Source organism: Microdochium trichocladiopsis (assembly GCF_020744255.1).
Source record: "Microdochium trichocladiopsis strain MPI-CAGE-CH-0230 chromosome Unknown B0I36scaffold_19, whole genome shotgun sequence".
Lineage (NCBI taxonomy): Eukaryota > Fungi > Ascomycota > Sordariomycetes > Xylariales > Microdochiaceae > Microdochium > Microdochium trichocladiopsis.
In genome coordinates, this window is record NW_025763562.1 from 1 (window position 1) to 17,840 (window position 17,840).

The 17,840-nt window shown below is 53.9% G+C and overlaps 7 protein-coding genes across 7 annotated transcripts; 3 read left to right on the top strand and 4 right to left on the bottom strand.

Annotated features, from left to right (window-relative positions):
• Positions 1-2,037: 2,037 nt before the first annotated feature.
• Positions 2,038-2,490, top strand: B0I36DRAFT_258074 (heterokaryon incompatibility protein-domain-containing protein; the record flags this gene model as incomplete). The annotated part of the gene is made up of 1 exon (XM_046151056.1): positions 2,038-2,490. One exon carries the CDS (start codon positions 2,038-2,040, stop codon positions 2,488-2,490), a length of 453 nt encoding a protein of 150 aa, XP_046003849.1.
• Positions 2,491-4,388: 1,898 nt separating this feature from the next.
• Positions 4,389-5,357, bottom strand: B0I36DRAFT_342508 (uncharacterized protein). Its single transcript, XM_046156087.1, has one exon. The coding sequence runs from the start codon at positions 5,351-5,353 to the stop codon at positions 4,808-4,810; it is 546 nt and encodes a 181-aa protein (XP_046003850.1). The 5' UTR covers positions 5,354-5,357; the 3' UTR covers positions 4,389-4,807.
• Positions 5,358-7,444: 2,087 nt separating this feature from the next.
• B0I36DRAFT_402040 (uncharacterized protein) lies at positions 7,445-8,947 on the top strand (the record flags this gene model as incomplete). The annotated part of the gene is made up of 2 exons (XM_046161717.1): positions 7,445-8,536; positions 8,609-8,947. Exons 1-2 carry the CDS (start codon positions 7,460-7,462, stop codon positions 8,945-8,947), a joined length of 1,416 nt encoding a protein of 471 aa, XP_046003851.1. The 5' UTR covers positions 7,445-7,459.
• Positions 8,948-8,997: 50 nt separating this feature from the next.
• On the bottom strand, positions 8,998-9,659 carry B0I36DRAFT_342511 (uncharacterized protein). The gene has a single exon (XM_046156088.1). It carries the CDS (start codon positions 9,367-9,369, stop codon positions 9,115-9,117), a length of 255 nt encoding a protein of 84 aa, XP_046003852.1. The 5' UTR covers positions 9,370-9,659; the 3' UTR covers positions 8,998-9,114.
• A 1,523-nt stretch (positions 9,660-11,182) lies between these two features.
• On the top strand, positions 11,183-13,100 carry B0I36DRAFT_389946 (cytochrome P450; the record flags this gene model as incomplete). Its single annotated transcript, XM_046161371.1, has 6 exons — positions 11,183-11,248; positions 11,322-11,466; positions 11,548-11,933; positions 12,046-12,567; positions 12,673-13,037; positions 13,058-13,100. 6 exons carry the CDS (start codon positions 11,183-11,185, stop codon positions 13,095-13,097), a joined length of 1,524 nt encoding a protein of 507 aa, XP_046003853.1.
• A 268-nt stretch (positions 13,101-13,368) lies between these two features.
• Positions 13,369-14,162, bottom strand: B0I36DRAFT_342514 (uncharacterized protein). The gene has a single exon (XM_046156089.1). It carries the CDS (start codon positions 13,939-13,941, stop codon positions 13,573-13,575), a length of 369 nt encoding a protein of 122 aa, XP_046003854.1. The 5' UTR covers positions 13,942-14,162; the 3' UTR covers positions 13,369-13,572.
• A 68-nt stretch (positions 14,163-14,230) lies between these two features.
• B0I36DRAFT_342515 (uncharacterized protein) lies at positions 14,231-15,415 on the bottom strand. The gene has a single exon (XM_046156090.1). It carries the CDS (start codon positions 15,139-15,141, stop codon positions 14,341-14,343), a length of 801 nt encoding a protein of 266 aa, XP_046003855.1. The 5' UTR covers positions 15,142-15,415; the 3' UTR covers positions 14,231-14,340.
• Positions 15,416-17,840: the final 2,425 nt, after the last annotated feature.

The following is a 17,840-nucleotide window of genomic DNA, read 5'->3' on the forward strand; positions in this document are numbered from 1 at the left end:
TCTTCTGTGGTTCTCATCATGACCATTCTGATTATGGCTCAATGAGCCGCAGTGTCCAACCCATAGCACGTCCAAGCCTGTGCCATAAGGTGTGCTATCGTCCAAATCGCTGACCAGCTGGTGCCCAGTCTTACCGTAGCTGCGGCCGAAGGCACGAACGTTATCTGAAACGAGCCGCATCTGATCTTTAATGCGCAGATCCCAGTTCACATCGTCCTCGAGAATCAGCGCCGTTTCAAGATGTGCTAGCCATGCTGCAGCCGAGCCGGGCTCCGGGCGCGTTGTCTTGCCGACTGAACCCATCTTGCGGAAGGTCTCGATTGACAACTTCGCGACTGGTGGTTGGGGAGCAATGGTGAAGTCGAGGCCTGTAAGCTGCGTAGCAGCGTTGAGACCACGCGTTCTCCAACTAGGTGTCTTCGAAAGGACGAGCATCTTCTCGAACTGCTGGAGTATGGACTTGGTCAGTGGTAACCGTGATGGTTTGGCGATATCTGGCGAGCATAATCTCTCACCCCTCGCGTTCTGTTCCCAACCTACTCGCGCGCAGTACTGTCGCCATTATTCAACGGACCATCGGCTGAGCCCAGTGCGAGGTACGGAATCCTACAATTAGTCTGCAACCGGATCCGAGGGCTGGCGATGATTGCCAATGCTCCTGCGACGAGGAAACCAACGAGCACCCTCCGCGACCGGCGGGCAACCATAATTCTGGTGATTCGAATAGAGTCATACATCTTGTTGCCAGCCACCCAAGCTTTACATGCTGCGTTGGATTTGCGATAAAGCCAGGAAGCTTGCAGATCATGTGGACTGTCAATGCCCTGTATTCAAAGTAGTCTGGTCTTGTGGGCCCATGCAATGCTTAAAGATGCCCCAGTGCATCGACAACGTTGGCATCCATATTTCGCTCTTAATAGCAACAGTTTTTCCTGCGGGCGAACAAGCATCGAGCTGAATCCGAAGCTGGGAAGATTATCAGCATCCTATGTTAGCTCTGACAAGCATCAGAATCTGGATGCAGCCCAGCTGATTGCCGGATAGTAGGACTAGGTCCAGGTTCGTATCACTGTGGAAAGGGACAATGGGAATATCTGGTGTAGGTTGAGCAGATTGTCCGACCCAATGATGCTGTGCTGACACAACACGGCATCATCGTGTTTGAAGGCTCTAATTGGCCTTCAGCTGCTGCTCCAGATATGGCTCCAGATCTTAAGTGGGCGTAGGTCATATCGGTGGTACGCCACAATTGGCGCATTTCTAGTGGGGTATCCAGCTTTGGGTCTGCATTAGATACCTGCATCATATCTCCGCTTAATGCGTGAATAGTAGTCCCAACCGAGCTGTCACTAAAATGAGTCGCAAGGAGCGGTTCCTAGAACGAGCTTAATACTAGCGAAGAATTGAAGGGGAAGACTGGGTGATGAGTATCGGAGTCGGAAGGAGGTGGGAGGCCCCTGTCTCTCTGCCAGGCTGTGCAATATGGAGGGGTGAGGCGCGGTCCGGCTCGTGGCTGTCATTGAAGACGTGGTGGTCATCTTGCAGGCAGTTCACGACTGGATGCCAACATCGGCCCCTGCTGGGGTAGGACTCTGAGACTGCTTGGCTCTCGCGGCTATCAAGCACGGCTCACTCCTTCGGTTTTCTTCTACGTCATGCAGGATGTCGCTGCTGACGTCTCACAAAGACACAGAAATTTCTCCACTAAGCAGGCATGTTTGCAGGACTCGGACCGGTCGCCGCTCAGCTGACGAATTGACGATCCTTACCATAGTACTTGCTGCTGATTCCGCCTAGACTGCGATGCAGGGATCAACCAAAGAGGCGTGTATGCTTGCATGGTGGCTGCATAGTGGCTGAACAGAGGCTGCGTAACCCCCCGCCCGATTGTCCTTCTGTAGAATCACTCTCGCTTCTTTGTTCCCATTGTCTCATCTAAAGTCTCGACTCAACAGTTTGCCAACGATGAATTGAGACGAGACGCGTTCAAACAGCCTTGTGATTTTTGTGTCGCTGTTGGTGAGGCACTCTGACAAAATGAAACCAGCACGGGGCACAAACTCGCAGGACCTCCCGAATGCGTTCCTGCCGCCTCTGGACGACGCTAGCAAGCAGATCCGACTGCTAAAGGTCGAGCCTGCAGGGTTTGCTGACGAAATCAGATGCACAATCGCCAGCTGCGAGCTTGGTGAAGTCTCAGCGTTCAACGCGATATCGTATACATGGGGCCCGGAGCAGCCTCAGCGCGAAATCTTCATTGACGGTCTGCGCTTTCCTGTGCGCCAAAATTGCCACTACGCGCTCCAACAAGCACGTCAATATCGGAGCTCGATACCGATATGGATCGATTCGGTGTGTATCGATCAGGACGACCTACACGAGAAAAGTGCCCAGGTCGGAATCATGGGCGACGTCTACGCGCGGGCTGCCACAGTGCTTGCCTGTATCGGTCAGAGCGACGCGGCCTTAACTTTCTCTAGTCTAATATAGGAAGCGAGTAGCTATCTAATAATATCGATCGAGCTAGCCTAAACTACGAGTATAAAAGTATTAATAACGAGCTCTATGTTAAGGCGGACTAGTACGAATAAGACCTTAAACGACTCGGTTAAAGATATATAGATACTAACGTTAAGCGGAGTCTACCTTAACGACTTATAGTTGGGTATCTCGCTGGGTAGGACGGGTAAATATTTCTAATCGTACGTAGGTATATTAGCTTGGGGCCATTTATTAAGAAGCGTAAAGATAACTAACTTATCCCTCTTGGTAATACATGTTCCCCTTCCGCCCAGTGGTGACTCTCCTCCACAAAGGTGGGGCACAGGTAACCATGCGAGCTTCTTTCCAAGGTTTCCCACAATCGCCGGAAGAATCAATGTGTCACACGCCGAGTCCGGCCGGTCTCGCTCGGCTGCCTAAGGGCGGTCGAATATGCATCGGCAAGGTGGCATCAGGAAGCAGCGCTCGTTATACTGGCCTGGCCATTGACCAAGTTCCTGATATGAAGCATACTCCCGAGATTCGCCTACGTTTTCAAGCTAGGATGCGGCACATCTTCCCCAACAGCTTGCCTACTTGCCGATCGGGGACATTAGTTCTATGCTGGTGGTCGATTAGTGCTCGTAAGGATTGTTACATGCCGTACCTCCATTCTTGTACTCAGCAGTGTCGACCACGTCTTGAAGTTAAGGACTATAATAAGCAGCTAGTGCCTTTGATACTTGGGGTGCATGTTATGAGTAACGTCGACTTGCCTGCGAGGTGTGTCGTCGCTCGTACTGACTGGGCTCATTTCTAGGCAAAGAGTGATCAAGCGATGGAAGTCACAGGTTCTGCGCTCGAGGGTGCATGCACAGACCATATGGGAAAAAGATGAAAGGCATCCATCCAGCTGATCGAGCCGTGTTTGGCCAGTCCGTCTCGTCGCGGTTCGGACAAGCCGCGACCATGTGCTCTTTCGCTTCTCCAGCGATCCGGGGTGCCCTCTGTCCTTAACATCAGCGTAGCCAGTGGAGCATGCTCACGGCAAGGCAGCTTGCACTCATCGTCGATCCAAGGTACGTAGGTTTAGCGGGGAAGCGGTGAGAGGCTGGGCCCACTTTAGGCTCCAGGCGGCCCCGACCGACTCCCTACCGCGTTTTCGCGTCTGGTGTCTCCATCCTGTCTCGCCGTCTCACGAAGTCCAACCCTGACGTCGTGTGGCGAATGCGAAGAGCTTTGCAAGCGCCCGTACAGCACGACGGCGTGGCCGAAGTTGGGACCTATTTCTTAACGGCCAATCACCCTGCATGAGCAGCACACTCAAGCCCTGTCAAGCTTCAGCCCTTCGCGCGTACCTCTTTACGCGCCCTTTCGAGGCCGTGCCCCACCTTCCATCTCCAACCTCCGACAACCTTACAACTCCATCCTCTTTACTGTAATGCATCTGGCCCGGTCGAGGGAATGCCTCAAATCTTCATTAAGCCCCGCTGCCACGGGCAATTTGTGTTCGTCTCTCGCCATTGCGGCCCGACCCAGCCCGACCGCCAATGGGCGACATGGTTTGCTTCACGGCTTTCAAGTTCTTCCGAGCCCCAGATGCAGCCTCCCGCACGTAAATAGCAACCCGTTCAGGGACTGAAATCTTTGATCCGCGCTACTTCTGTTGACTTCCATTCCTGAGGAAAATACTGTCGGTTTGCCGCCATAATGGCCGATACTCCCGGTGGAACATCTGAGTCCTCCAAGCACCCTGAGCTCGCAGCCGATGCCCCGATTCGTATCAAACGAGGCGCAGAGCGTCTGCAGATCATGGCCGAGGAAGAGCAGCAAACGGAGAGCGTTGGTCCAGATTGGTATCATTGGATCGAAATTGCTGATTGGCTGAATCACTGCCACCTGTCAAGGTCCGGAAGGCTCCCGAAGGCAGGGCAGATTCAAGGTTCACCAACGGTGTCGTTGTCGCATTGTGTCAACCCCTGAGATCAATCCCCGGCTCCCGCGAGGGCCGCTGCCGATGTCCCACTTCCAAACACCGTGGGATTAGAATGCTGACCACCTCCGAGCATCCCTCCCGGCAGGTCCCAGCGGGCCCAGCGGCAGTGAGCCCCCTAATCCTCTCTTTTTGGAGCTATTCAGAGCCTCGATAACCTTGGCCACCGAAGCCTTGCCTCGTTCTGTATCCATTTGCTGTGCCACTTCGTATTCGTGTTACCCACTCTCGCCAGCCCTTCGCCGGACCTCTTTAATAAGCCTTAGCCTCTTGCAGAACCATGGCGATTCGCTCCGAGGTCGCCATTCTGCACCCCATTTCGCCTCGAGGGCGTCAACTGAGGGCATTCCCCGGCAGCCCTTCCTTCCATAGCTTCGTCCAGCCCAGGATCGTCTTGATATCACGTGGCAGCCTGTATTGAGGTGCCCTCTCGCCCCGAGCTGCTGCCACAGCTACCGGTGGCGTCAAGGGAGCTCGATTCAATCCCTCCGGCACCACCGCTGGCGCCACCGCCGGCGCCGGAGAGGCGGCGTGGGGGCTGCCTTGGTGGGCCAATTGGTGAACCTGAACCAGCTCTTGGCCATCGGGCCTGATATCCATCGTGACCCTCCACGATAACTGGCGTAGGCTGTGGACCTCGCGTTCGAGGCTTGTCACCTTCCGCTCGAGGCGCTGGTTGGACCTCAAGATATCGGCCTGTTGGGTGGCCACCAGCCGAAGCTTTTCAGCTACCGCTGGGATGGCTTGCTCGACTATCTCATAATAGGGATCGTTGGAAGCAGTCTCGTGGATTTCCCTGACGCTGGCAGCGAAATTCAGGAACTCCTCGGTGTGGAAGACGTTACTCTTGAAGATAGGATGGTCTGGGTAGCTGACCATCAGGAAAGCCGCATCCTGAAGGAGGACGTCACGCGGCCACTGAAGTAACTCCAAGAAGGCGCCAGCGGCCTTATCTTGTTGGACCTCATTCCGGTAATATTTCCGCTGCCAATACTCCAATTCTGGCCACACCAGACCTCTCAGCGCTTCCGGCGGCCTGATTGTTGACCTTGGTATGTGGTAGGAACCAGCCCAATCGGGATCGAAGTCCGCAGTTGCCCTCATAAATTCTCGTGGCAGGGTGGTGAGATAGTAGCCGGTCATGGCGTCGCTATGATTCCAGCGGCCAGCCCTACGAATCAATCATAACAAATTAGCTGTGGCCAAGGTGGCGGCAACCGGAATTGGTATGGCGCTTCACTCACACTTGCTTCTGACACACCAGCCAAATCAGCATTCTGGGCGCCAGCAACCCGGGGTGCGTGAGAGGCTATTGACGTCTTGATTCCACACCTATCGTAGATCTTCCTCGTCCAGCTATTGGCTGTCTGTGGCGAGAGGGATTTCGTGACTTCCGGGAGGGATTGGCGGATTATCTTGATGTGATACCAGTCAGCGTTGGAGGCGAAGCGTGGGAAAGCCTCGCCGTCGACTTGCCACCGATAGAATAACCAGAAGGTTATCGAACCGACAAGGCACGCCTTAGGGTCCCTAATACTGTAGGCTTATCGAGAGTATTGGATGGAAACGCACTGGTCTTCAAAGAATCATGAAACATTGAGTTTCGAAGAACATTAGTGTGTACGAATATGATGCATGCTATCCAAAGTTAATGCTACGGCTGCCTGAATCAGGGGGCTGATGCTCTGAAAGTGTAATTAAGATTCGTCCTCACGTCAGGCTGATGCGACCCGCGCGAGTGCTTCATACTGACGCAATGCCGTACAGTGATCTGTCCCTGTCAGTGGTTCAGACTCTGCCCTGGGCCTGTCATTGACGCTTACTCGGGGCGGAGTATCCCCGCGAGTACCTGGTAGCTTCATGAGGCACTCCCTTATCAAAGCTTGTGACTCAAGTACACAAGGTACATGTACAACTCATCTTGAACACAGCGCATATGAAAGCATGTGGATTCAACACATCCCAGCTTCTGGCATATGACTCTGAGACATATCCTCATGTTTAAGAAACGCAGCCAATGGGATGGCTCATGATTGAATGGATGCTGACCAGGTGTTGCCTCATGTCGTGCCAACTCCTGGCAACCCCGCTTCAGCCCTTGGGTTAAACTCTATGCTGCCTGGTATCACACCTTTCGTATAAGCCGTCTTGGTAGTATGGGGCGTAGCTTTCCTCACGCATATATTCCTGTAAGCTTTCGTAAATAGCGGTCAACCCAGGTACATGTACTTAACCTAGTGTGAAGTAGGATTGCAGAACATAGCATGATAAATAAGCTTTAGCATGTTAATAAGAGGATCGTTCGTAGAGGTGCTCATAGAAAGGGTGGTATGAGGTGAGGATCATGAGAAGGTCTCGAAAGTTTAGAGAAGGCTATCAAGATCCGCTAATCATCTGTACCGGCTAGCGGCTTGCTGTAAGAAAAGGGACCTGTGCCAAGCAATTGCATTCCGATGCTGTGCATGCAGAGGGGTAATGGGAGTTGGAGGCTGAGCTCTTCTACTTCTACCAACCACGCTCCTTCCTCGCCTGGTGTGTAGCACAGAGAGCTTCAAACACCATCATCTCCTACAGGGTCCTCTCCGAGTCATCTTTAGCATCCAACGAACACTGCATCCCACAGCACCAACATGGTAAGCAGCCACACGGACGCGATCCCCCCTTCATCCAAAGAAGCAACACACAAGTCTGCGCCCGGCGCTTGTGCGAGTCACAGAACGAGCTTCGACCGGTACGATCAAGACACGCACTCAAAGATGGCGGCCGCGAACGAGCATCCATCCGTCCGGACACGGTGGTTCAGATCCAAGACAGGCTGACAGAGATGGTCTCATCTAGTCTATAAAGCTCTGTTGCTCCCGCGCCCTTGCTCGCCGACTCGCGGACCTCAGTAATTCAACCAAACACTTCTCACCAGATCGTTTCGCACATCTTTCCTGCACTCAGCCACTTCCTTGACGCGCATCTCCAACCCTTGCATACATTATGGCCAGCGAGATCACCCTCGACGGGCATATCATTGCTCCATTGAACATCACACACCCCGGCCCTGTCCTCGATCTTGCCGGATTCCAATGGTGCCCGGTCGGCGGCGGGCCCAAGAAGGCCCCAACATCCAAGCTTTCCAGGCGCTTGTCTCGCGATGGCGAGGAGATACCCTTGACGGAAGACCAGCCGCCGGCATCGGACGAAGCTCAGGTAGACGAACAGCTCCATGTCCCAGGAGGACCGGGATCGGAGCCTGAGAAGATTCTCCCTTTCCCGCTTGAGCAGTTCAAGGGTTCCTACGCCGGCAATGGGTTCAACTTGATTTGGGTCCCGAGCACCTTCCAGACACTCGGCAACTCTTGTGGAGACGGACCCAACGACAATAGGCTGCTCCTCAGTCTCACCACCGAGCAACTGACCTTTGGCCCGACCCTTGGCAAGATCCCGAACCGTGGGTTCCGTAACCAGGAGGACATCTTCCTCGGCGGGCTTGCCTATCTCCAAACCGTCCAGGATACGACCAATGTGGAGACTGGAAAGGGCGATAAGCCAAGGTCCAGCAAGGGTTCCGGCATTCACTTCGAGCCCGGCATATGGCTTCACGTTCCGGCGGCCGACTTCCAGGGGGGCTGCGACACCATTTGCCGCATGGCCTCCATTCCTCACGGTACGACAATCAACGCGCAAGGATTCGTTCCCGAGAGGAACACCTCCACCGTGATCGGTGGAGAGCCCAAATTTCCCCAGTTCGACAAGCTTGACACTACGCCATTCATTATCGGGAGGCCTGACGACAAACAAAAGTTCTTTAAAGTGGAGATGAACGCCGAGAGAGAGAACCTTACGCGACGGGTTCCGGCGAACCTCGAGAAGTTCAACGCCCAAGGCACTGGCAGAATCACCACGGAGATCATCCAGAACCCCAATCTCGTTCTCCAAAATGCCATCGACACCAGCAACCTCGACATCAAGGAAACAATCACCTTCAAGGTCACCACAGGCAACTCAAACTCTGAACTCAACGCCGGCGGGACTGCCAACATCGCCTTCCTCGCCGGCCCGCAAACTCCGTTCGTACAACCCCCGGTCATATCCGCAAACACTACGCGCCAAGTCAAGGGTGTCATGATCCCTTCGCCCGGCGAGGGTGACGACCCGAACGCTCACACCGAGTTCATGACCTCCACGTTCTACATCGAGCGGATCGAGTATGACGTCGTTGTCGACAAGATGGAAGAAGGTGAGACGCAGGTCCTGTTGGCGTCGTTTCCTCCCGGAGCGAGGGCGCCTACGCCGAAGTTTGCGATCACGGCGCCACCGGGTGGTGTCACGGAGAGGAAGACAATCAAGGTGCCGGGCATTCAGATCCAGTATTCGCAGACCGTGAATCTGAATTTTGGGCCGGGCGCAATATTGACGTGGCCGCATGTTAGCGTGGCGACGCTGGTGCCGACGGATCCGCAGCCGTTTAAGATAACTGAGTGAGGTTCAAGCCTTCAAAGGTGGCAAAGACATTAAGTGGAACAGATTCAAGTCGGTATTTCCCATGTCATTTCAACGGTCTGCAGTGCAGCACTCTAGCTAGGTTCTATCTCAAGTGTAAGCCAAATGTCAGCCTCTTCATTCAACACCATAGCTCAACTCCCCACCCCCTAAGCCTCCTCCCCAACATTCAACCCCGCCGGCCTCCCATCCGTACTCTCCGGATACACCGTATGCTCCGTCGAATAGCTCCGAATCCCATTCTCGTCAAAACTCACCTCCGCCGACGAAACGCACACCACCAACCCCGGCACCTCCTCCCACGGCACATCCACAACCCCTTCCACCAGCACACGCCAGTGCAGGTGGTCTTTTAGGTGGGGGACTATGTGCTCTGGTTCGAGGGAGGGGATTTCGCCTTGCATGAAGTCCTGTGGTGGGTTTTAGTGAACTGGGTAATTCCCATTTTGGGGAAATAAAAATGTGTCCGGAGGTGAGATACAATAAGAAATGGGAGGAGGGTCCACGGTGTGCTTGAGCAAGGGGGGAGACCGTGGTGAAGGAATAGAAGGAAGAAAGCAACACTCACGATCCGGATTGAAAGGCCCGTCGAAAATGATGACCTGGTAAGGGCGCCCGAGGATGTGCTTGGTGGCGCGGGTGTTAACGGTCCAGTCGGTGTAGGTGTTGTTGGCGGTGAGGAGGGAGGAGGGGTCGCGGGAGGTGGTCACGGTCTGGGTGCCCTGAGATGCTGACGTGGTGATTTCGGTGGTGGGGACTTCCAGAGGCGCGACTTGGGGGGGCTCTGACTCGGATGCGGTGATCTCGGTGGTCGTTACTTCAAGGGGGCCGGCTTCAGGGGCACTTCATCAACAGAAACCTCCGCCACAGCAACCTCAGTCATCGTAACCTCCGGCTGAAAGGCCGCGGCCGTCCCTCGGTAACCAGGGGATCATCTCCTCCAGGATATTTGGGCTGCCGAGGAGGAGTATGCCATGCTCACCAAAATGCAACGACGAGGGCGGCGCATCGCGAAGGTATTTACAGCAGCCATTCATATGACGGGACGGGGGACCACGAAGAGAGAACGAGCGGTCGAGCCCTACTCAGACCAGCCGCAATCCAAAAGGGCAAGACTGAGCGAAACTCGTACTTTCACAAAGGAGCATCGAGAGGGTCAGATACCGTCAGGCTCGCGCGATCCGGAACAGTTCCTACAACCACAATCAGACTGTCCGCGCTGTTCGCCTTGTCAGCCATCGACCTCTCAAGACAGAAAGCGACGGGTAGACTCTCATCTCTAGTTTGAGGGGTAGCTGTCTAAGAAGAAGAGGGGAAGGCGCCGGCTCACTCGTCACGCCTTGAAGATGCTCAACCGTGAGAACAAAGCGAACACCCAACGCTCACAAAACCACTTCTTCTTTATAGAACGTCTACATCACCGCGCAGGCCGGTGGTAAGCCAGCCAATCATTCCTTAGCTATGCAACCCTCTCCGTAACCAACCCACACGACACAGCAAAGTACTCCTCTTAGGCAGAGCCGCAAAGCAGCAGCAAAAGCATGGAGTTGGGCATGTTGTGCGGCACAACCTCCATGCAGGCAGCTCGCGGCGATAAGGTGCCAAGCCAAGCCATGAGCTTCTACCTTCGACTCTGAGGTGCTGATCCCGGTTGCAAAGGCTACTCCAACTCCAATACCAAGCCCATGCGACACGGGCTTCAGAGTGAAAATCCTGCCTATCCGAGAACAAGAAGCATATGCACTCTCTCATGTTCAGAGGGGCGGAGGTTGTCACACGGCAAGAGGGGTTCACTTCTGCGGCGTTATATGCAAGCTGTCGACAGCTCCTGCAGTGACGGCCGCGGGCCGCGCGGGCCGCGCGATCAGGCTGACGAATGAGCTTTGACCTTGGACAGGCTTGTCGTGATGGCGGGGTAGAATCTGATCAAAAGAAGTGTGCTTGAGTGCATGCGTGCTTGGTATGCGTGCAGTGTGTGTCATGCGTGAATAAGCCTGCCGCGTTTGTGCCATACAGGGTGTTAACGGAGGAGGTGGGCTTGGCACAGAATATACGACGGGCGTGAGATGTATATCAGATCATGGCTGCGCTCCACGAGGCTTTCTACGTAGTGCCGGCCGGAGATCTCTTTCGTCCCATCCTGTGTTTTACAGTGCTCGCACTACGGCCAAATCCTCCCTGGTCGAAAAACTGCCTGACAGGCCGATCTTCTATGCGATGGATGCTATCAACTTTGACCTCGTGGCCATCGGAGCTGGATGCTTCACGATTTGTTATGCAGCAGTATGGACCACTGCGCCAGCCTATGGCGGATACTCATGTTATCTCGAGCAGTGCTAACGAGACTATCGTGTAGGCGAACGTCTATTACAGCAGCTTCAATGGGCCACTAGCCACATTACCGGGGCCGGCTTCGAGCAAGTTCACCGGCCTGCCCGTCGTCTACCAGGTCTATCACGGCACGATAATGTATTTCCTGCACGATCTGCATAAGCGCCATGGTACGTAACTTACTCTATCCACTCTAGCGACAGTAAGGAGGAAAAAAGTGACCATGATAGCTCACAATATCATGCTCTCAGGTCCCATCGTCCGTGTCACGCCCAGCGAAGTCTCAATCTCGGACCCGAAAGCCGCAAAGGAGATTCACAAGTTCCGCAGCGAGTATCTGAAGACGCAGTTCTACGAGGACGCGTCCTTTGACGAGGCCCAGAACGTCTTCACGACCGCGGACCCGGTCTACCACGCGGAGTGGCGCCGCTTGTTCGCCAAGGCCGTCTCGCAGTCGAACCTGATCACCTTTCAGCCGCTGATCCAGAAGTACGTGGAAATCCTGATTAGAAAAATCGAGCGGGAGCGAAGAGAGCAGGGATATGTCGACCTGGTGAAGTGGCTCAAGAGCTTTACGTCCGATATCACAGGGGAGCTGAGCGTAGGCTCGTCGCTGGGGATGTTGGAGACTGGTGAGGTACGTTATCCAGCCGCCTTCCGTGATGCCGGAGCGACTGTACGAGTCCACAGGCAGCTCAGTATAAAAGAAAAAAGCTAATAGAAGCTGAAACCTATACCACTCTCTTCAGGAACATCAATACGTTAAAGACATCAAACGCGTCATGCCGCTCAACATCTTCCGCCTGGCCCTATGGCAAGGGGACTTCGCCAAGATGCGCCACCTGCCGTTCTTCCCCTTCGCCACGCTCCGTGGTGTGTCCACGCGGCTCGCTTCCTTTGCCAAGTCGTACATTGACGACTACCGCGCGCGCCTCGGCTCGGGGACCACCTCGTACACCATCCTACTCGACAAGGCGCTCGAGACGCAGGCGCGCGAGGGTAGGATATCGGAGCCCGAGATCTTGTCGAATGCGGTGATCCTCATGCTCGCGGGGACAGATACCACCGCAAACACGCTGGCTTATATGCTGTGGTTGTTGGCCAAGTATCCGGATGTCAAGGCCAAGCTGGTGGAGGAGATTGAGCAAGCGCGATTGCCGGGTAACCCCGGTATTGAGGAACTCGGGAAGCTGAAGTATCTTGATCACTTCATGCTGGAGGTCATGAGACTGTATGGCGCCGCGCCGGGACCGCTACCCGCAAGGTGGTACGTATGCACATTTCAAGAAGCTTTGATGTTGAGCTTCCTTGAAGCTTGCATTAATAGGGGTGTCGATGATAAAACACCATGGCGTCTGCTGACATCACCCACACAGCCTGCTGGTGGTCGCACCATCTGCGGACACTTTGTCCCCGCCGGCATGACCTTCTCCCCCATCGCCTACAGTATCTCGCGCGACCCGGCCGTCTATCCTGACCCAGACACGTTCAACCCGGACCGCTGGGCAGACGCCACGACAGCGATGAAGGAGGCCGACTTCAGCTTCGGCGGGGGCACGCGCATCTGCCTGGGCATGCACATTGCAAACCTGGAGATGAGGATGGTCGTGGTCGCCTTCCTGCGGTCGCCGCTGCGAGACGCGCAGCTTGCATACGGCGTCAATGGGTTCTCGGAGGGAGGCATGAAGCAGCTCGAGGCTATTGCTGCGAGGCCGTGGGGCGATCAAGTGCTGATTCACTAGGTACCTAGGCAGGTGTGCATGCAGCATGGGCGGGATGTCCGATGGGGGCTGAGCATTAGTCTTCAAGATGGTTCGGCTTGGCAGATCGGTGTTCAAGCAGGGGGTTATTCTTGTTCTTCATCTCGCGTCAGTGTGTTTCTATTTGCGAGTTGCCGTTTTAGCACTGTACAACGACTCAGCACGCTACTAGATGAATTGTCAATGTTCTCAAATCTTCTCCAAGGTTTATACTATGAAAGGGCGTAAATCCTAGACGAGTGGAAGTATACTCTCCAGATAAGTTATTAAGATGCTTCTCAACAGTTAGATGGCTTTTTTAACTTTATCCAAGCCGCTGCATGTCGGATCCCAGCAGCACGTCTTACCTGCATAGCCCACACGACCAGGCAGCTATGAATTGTTTACCTAATACGGAAGGGAGCATACGTAATGGATGCGCACGGAAAGGAGGAGTAAACGTCACATCACGATAGGTTCTAGCGCTGGGCCTCCTTCTTTTGTTGTTGGCTTTACGAGGAGCAGCCGCTGCAGCGGTTAAACAGCCGCTTGGCTCTGCTGTTGGCTTCCCTGGTGTTGGTGTTGTAGCTCTTGGATTGACGCTTGCTGTTCCTTGCTCTCCCGCTTCAACTCTACCACCTGCTCCATCAACCTCTGCATCATCTCCAGCGACGCGTCTCCGTACTTGCTGCTCTTCCTGCTCGTGTCCAATCCATCCTCTCCTCCGGCTGGCGTTGTCCGCTTCGTATTCTTGGTCGGTTTCTTGGTCGCTGCGATGATTTCGACGTCCGCTTGTTGATTGTCTTGTGCTTTGGAGCTTGGGGTCGGGTTGCGAGCCGATCGTCCCCGAGACTGTTCGTGGTCGGTGGTCTCAGCCACGATCACGGTCTCCACCGCGTCAGACATGTCCCACCCACCACGACAACACGCGTCGACCACTTTCTTCAGATTCAAACACCCTAACGATTGATACAACGATTAATACAACGATTGATACAACGATTGATATAACCCAGAGACATGTGACGCTCTTACGTAAGGGCTGTAGAGATGGAACAAAAACCCCGCCGGAACGGATTAGGTATTTAACTAGTAGTTGCCCCTAGACCTCATTGGGCGTAATACAGAACTTTCGGAAATCAAGTCATGTCAAGTCAAGTACAACAACAACAATGAATCTAACTCGTTCAATTCCGTGGTGACAATATTATTCAATCTATAATTGCAAATCCTTTTTTTCCCCTCGGAGTCCATTATCACGGAAGCTAGCTTAACAATCATCCTTGCGCCTAATAACTTTCCATATTAATAGCGCTCCATAATGAGCTGCGTCTTCAGTGAATCCTCCTCGAGAAACCAACCCTTCTCCTGCAGGTAGGAGATGAAGCTGTCGTGCTTAGTCAAGGCTGTCGTACGGCTCTCAGTCTTGAAAGACGCCTCGACGAGGCAGTCGTTTCCTATGCCCGCGCGGTTACGGATGGGCCAGACCTCGATGTAGAGCCGCATCCCCTCCCATGTGCCAATCGAGCGCTTGGCGAGGACCGGCCCAAAAATACGCGATTTTGCCAACGCGTCGGTGCCCCAGTTGATGCCCAGCCAGTTGTCGAACTTATCGGGCGCTTTGTCGACCAACATCGCACGCGATTTGCACGTCCCCGGCAGGTCCATCCCGCTGTTCACAGAATCCGCCACCTTCTTCTTGCGGGTGATAGAGAGTGTCTGCTTCTGGTAGCCCCATTCGACTTGGGCCTCGTATTTCGCGTCACCGGCGTCGAAACCATCATTATTAGCCGTGGTGAGCGCGGCGTCGATGTCACCGTCCATGATGACATACCGCTTCTTGTACGTCAGCTCCAAGTCATCCTCGTTCTCAGTCTTACGGATGCGGGCGCTCCAGCCGGCGGTATAGATGTCCTTGCCGGTCGTGTCAAGAAACTGGGCATGCAGCTTGGTGACGCTTGGGGGCATGTCGAAGGTCGACAGGACGGTGCTCGTGAGCTCCGTGTTAGGACCGAGGACTGCGGTGGGTTTGGGGAGGAACTTGATCTCGTAGTCGGGCATCATATTTGGCGCTCCCTGCGTTGCGGAGTCGACAATGGCGGTCATGGTGAACAGGCGGCAAGGGGAGGAGTGTATGGTACCTGTGAGTTCACGGGCAAGGCTTGAATGAAGCAATAAGGTCGACTGAGCAGCGGCAGTTTACAAGAGCGGACCAAGTAGGTGAGGTAGTCGCTGTTCTTGAACAAAACGATGCCCGGCCCTTGCTTCTGGACAGCTCCTTCCCCCAGCCCCATTTTCGAAGCATGAGGTAGAGAAGACGCACATCCGGCATCCGTTCAAGTGACAGAACCGGCCAATAAGAACACGCAATTGATCACCGTTATCTGCAGAACATGAACAGACAGAATGACATCAGAATGACCTTAAGTTATAATTAGAATTTTATAACGTACTCCACAAGCGACCCGCCCACACAAGCGACCCGCCCACTTTCTAGGCACTTACACGACAATGTAGAAGTGCATTCAACCACAACGCCTCAAATTAATCAAAACTATTTAGAATCCTCTTCTTCAGAGATAGACTCGACTTTCTGACACGTACGCGCATTATGACCGGGCTCCCCGCAGACGCCACAGCGTCGCGCGCGCGTCTCTGTCCTCTTCGCGCGACCACTATTCTGACTCGTTTCTGCCTGTAACCGCTGCGTCGCATCGATTTGATCCTTCAAGTCCTTTGCCTGATTAATTGTTAGGGATCCTCCTTTCTGTAGCTGCTTTCTCTTTGTACGGCGACGGCGGCTAAGGCGGTCATTTGCATCTCGAAGTTCGGCGAGTTCGTGGCGTACAAGGGTTTGCTCGTGCACCATCATTGCGATTCCTTTATTTAGCTGCCGTAAGCTTGCAATTATTGATGAAGGAGAGCTACCCTGATGCCGTACGATACGATTCTTGATGTATTCAGTCTGCGATTCGGCTTCAATCGGGTTGTTTGGCGTCTTCGAGACCCAGGGTGGCGGGAGGCCTGTAGAGGAACCTGGCGGTGTTGGCGTATGAGGCTTCACATCTAGCTGCGAAATGACGTATTCCGGGTCGTACGGTACTAGGCCAGTCGCTCTAAAGCCGGCCTGGATATTTGACTTCGAAATTGCAGCGTCGTACGCCTTGTAAAAGGCTGGGAGGAAGTCTTCCTTCGCGATGTGGGTAATGTGCGCCCGCATAAGACCTTCGAATTCGTTTCCGTACGCCCGTTTTAGAGGTCCGAAGCACCCGACATCGAGAGGCTGGAGCTTATGCAACGAATGAGCAGGCATACAGAGCGTGATTATATTCTGGTCCTTGCAGTACAGCTCGAAATCGACCGAGTGGTGGCTCTCGTGGCCGTCGAGGATAAGGAGCCGGTAAGCGCCCTTCGTACGGCTCTTTGTATGAAAATCGAAGTGTTTTACCCATTCGAGACCTTTCTCATTCGTCGTCCAGCCGTTTTCAGTAAGCGTAATTACCCAGTTAGGCGGTAGAGGGCTTTCGGACGTCCACGAGTCGAGGTGGACCTTGCCTGCGAAGATGATGTACGGCGGGATGGAATTACCGGACGCCCCGATGCCCTGGATTACTGTAACCCATTCCTGATTCCCCTGTTGTACGGCTCTTGGCTTGCCGCGTCGATCGGAGGTTGTAACGACAGTTTCGGCGGAGATCTTGCCCATCGCGAAGCCTGTCTCGTCGAAGTTATAGATATCGTCGTCGTGTATCCCGTATTTCGCGATTATGTTTCGTACGAGCTCAAACCACGCGCGATACGCGTCCGGATCTTCGCAGAGGACTCTCTGATAGTCGATTCATCGATTAAAACGCGTTCGGAGCTCAGGTCGTCGTCGTACGAAGTTTGTAGCCCAGTTCGTTCCGACGCGCGGCGCGTCGCGTGCGCGGAGGAGTCGATCCGCCATTTCTCGAACACCACTAAGTCGCGGCGGAAATGATCGCGAATCTAGGTCGATTACGTATCGTACGATGCTCTCCTCTTCGTACGGGGTCAATTTCTGGTTATGTGGTCGGGTATCACGTTTGCGCTCTACGCCACGTCGTCGGTCTCGGAGGGTTGTACGTGGGACGTTATAGATTGATGCGGCCTTTCGAACACTTAATTTCGGGTTTGATTGAAGCGCGTTTAGCGCTAAGATAAGGTCGTGTTCTTTAGATTGCGCCATAAGAGGTAATGGTGGGAGAATGAAGGAAAAGATTGAGGATTTGTTTAGAGGGAAGAAAGTGGGCGGGCCGCTTGTATGGCCGGGTCGCTTGTGGATTACGTTATATAGTTCTTCCTTCCTTGGTATAGTTCCATTATCTTAGCGTTACTAACTTATCGAGAGTGCCTTACATAATTAACTGCCCGTCGTATAACCTGCCCTTATCCCTAGCCCGATCCTACGACCTTGCTTGTACTTACCTACAGCCCAAACAATCGACCTATTGGCTTGGGTCGTCACACTGCCCTTGTCCTTGGCCCGATCATGCGGCCTTGTTTGTCCTCCCTGGTGGCCTAAACAATCCCCTGTTAGTTCGGGTCGTTACACTACAAATGTCAAGGCTGAATGCAGCTAGTCATGGGAGTTTCTTATACGCGCGTGGAGGGCACACTGCATACTATAGCCGAAACTCAGTTGTACCTGATACGAACAATATGGTTCGGAATGTGTTGGGAAATTTACCAAGCTCGCCTACATGTGCAGTCGAGCTAGCCACTTTAGCTTCCGATATCATAGGCATGCCGAAACTCTACTTAGCTAGTGTTTTGCGGCTGATAGT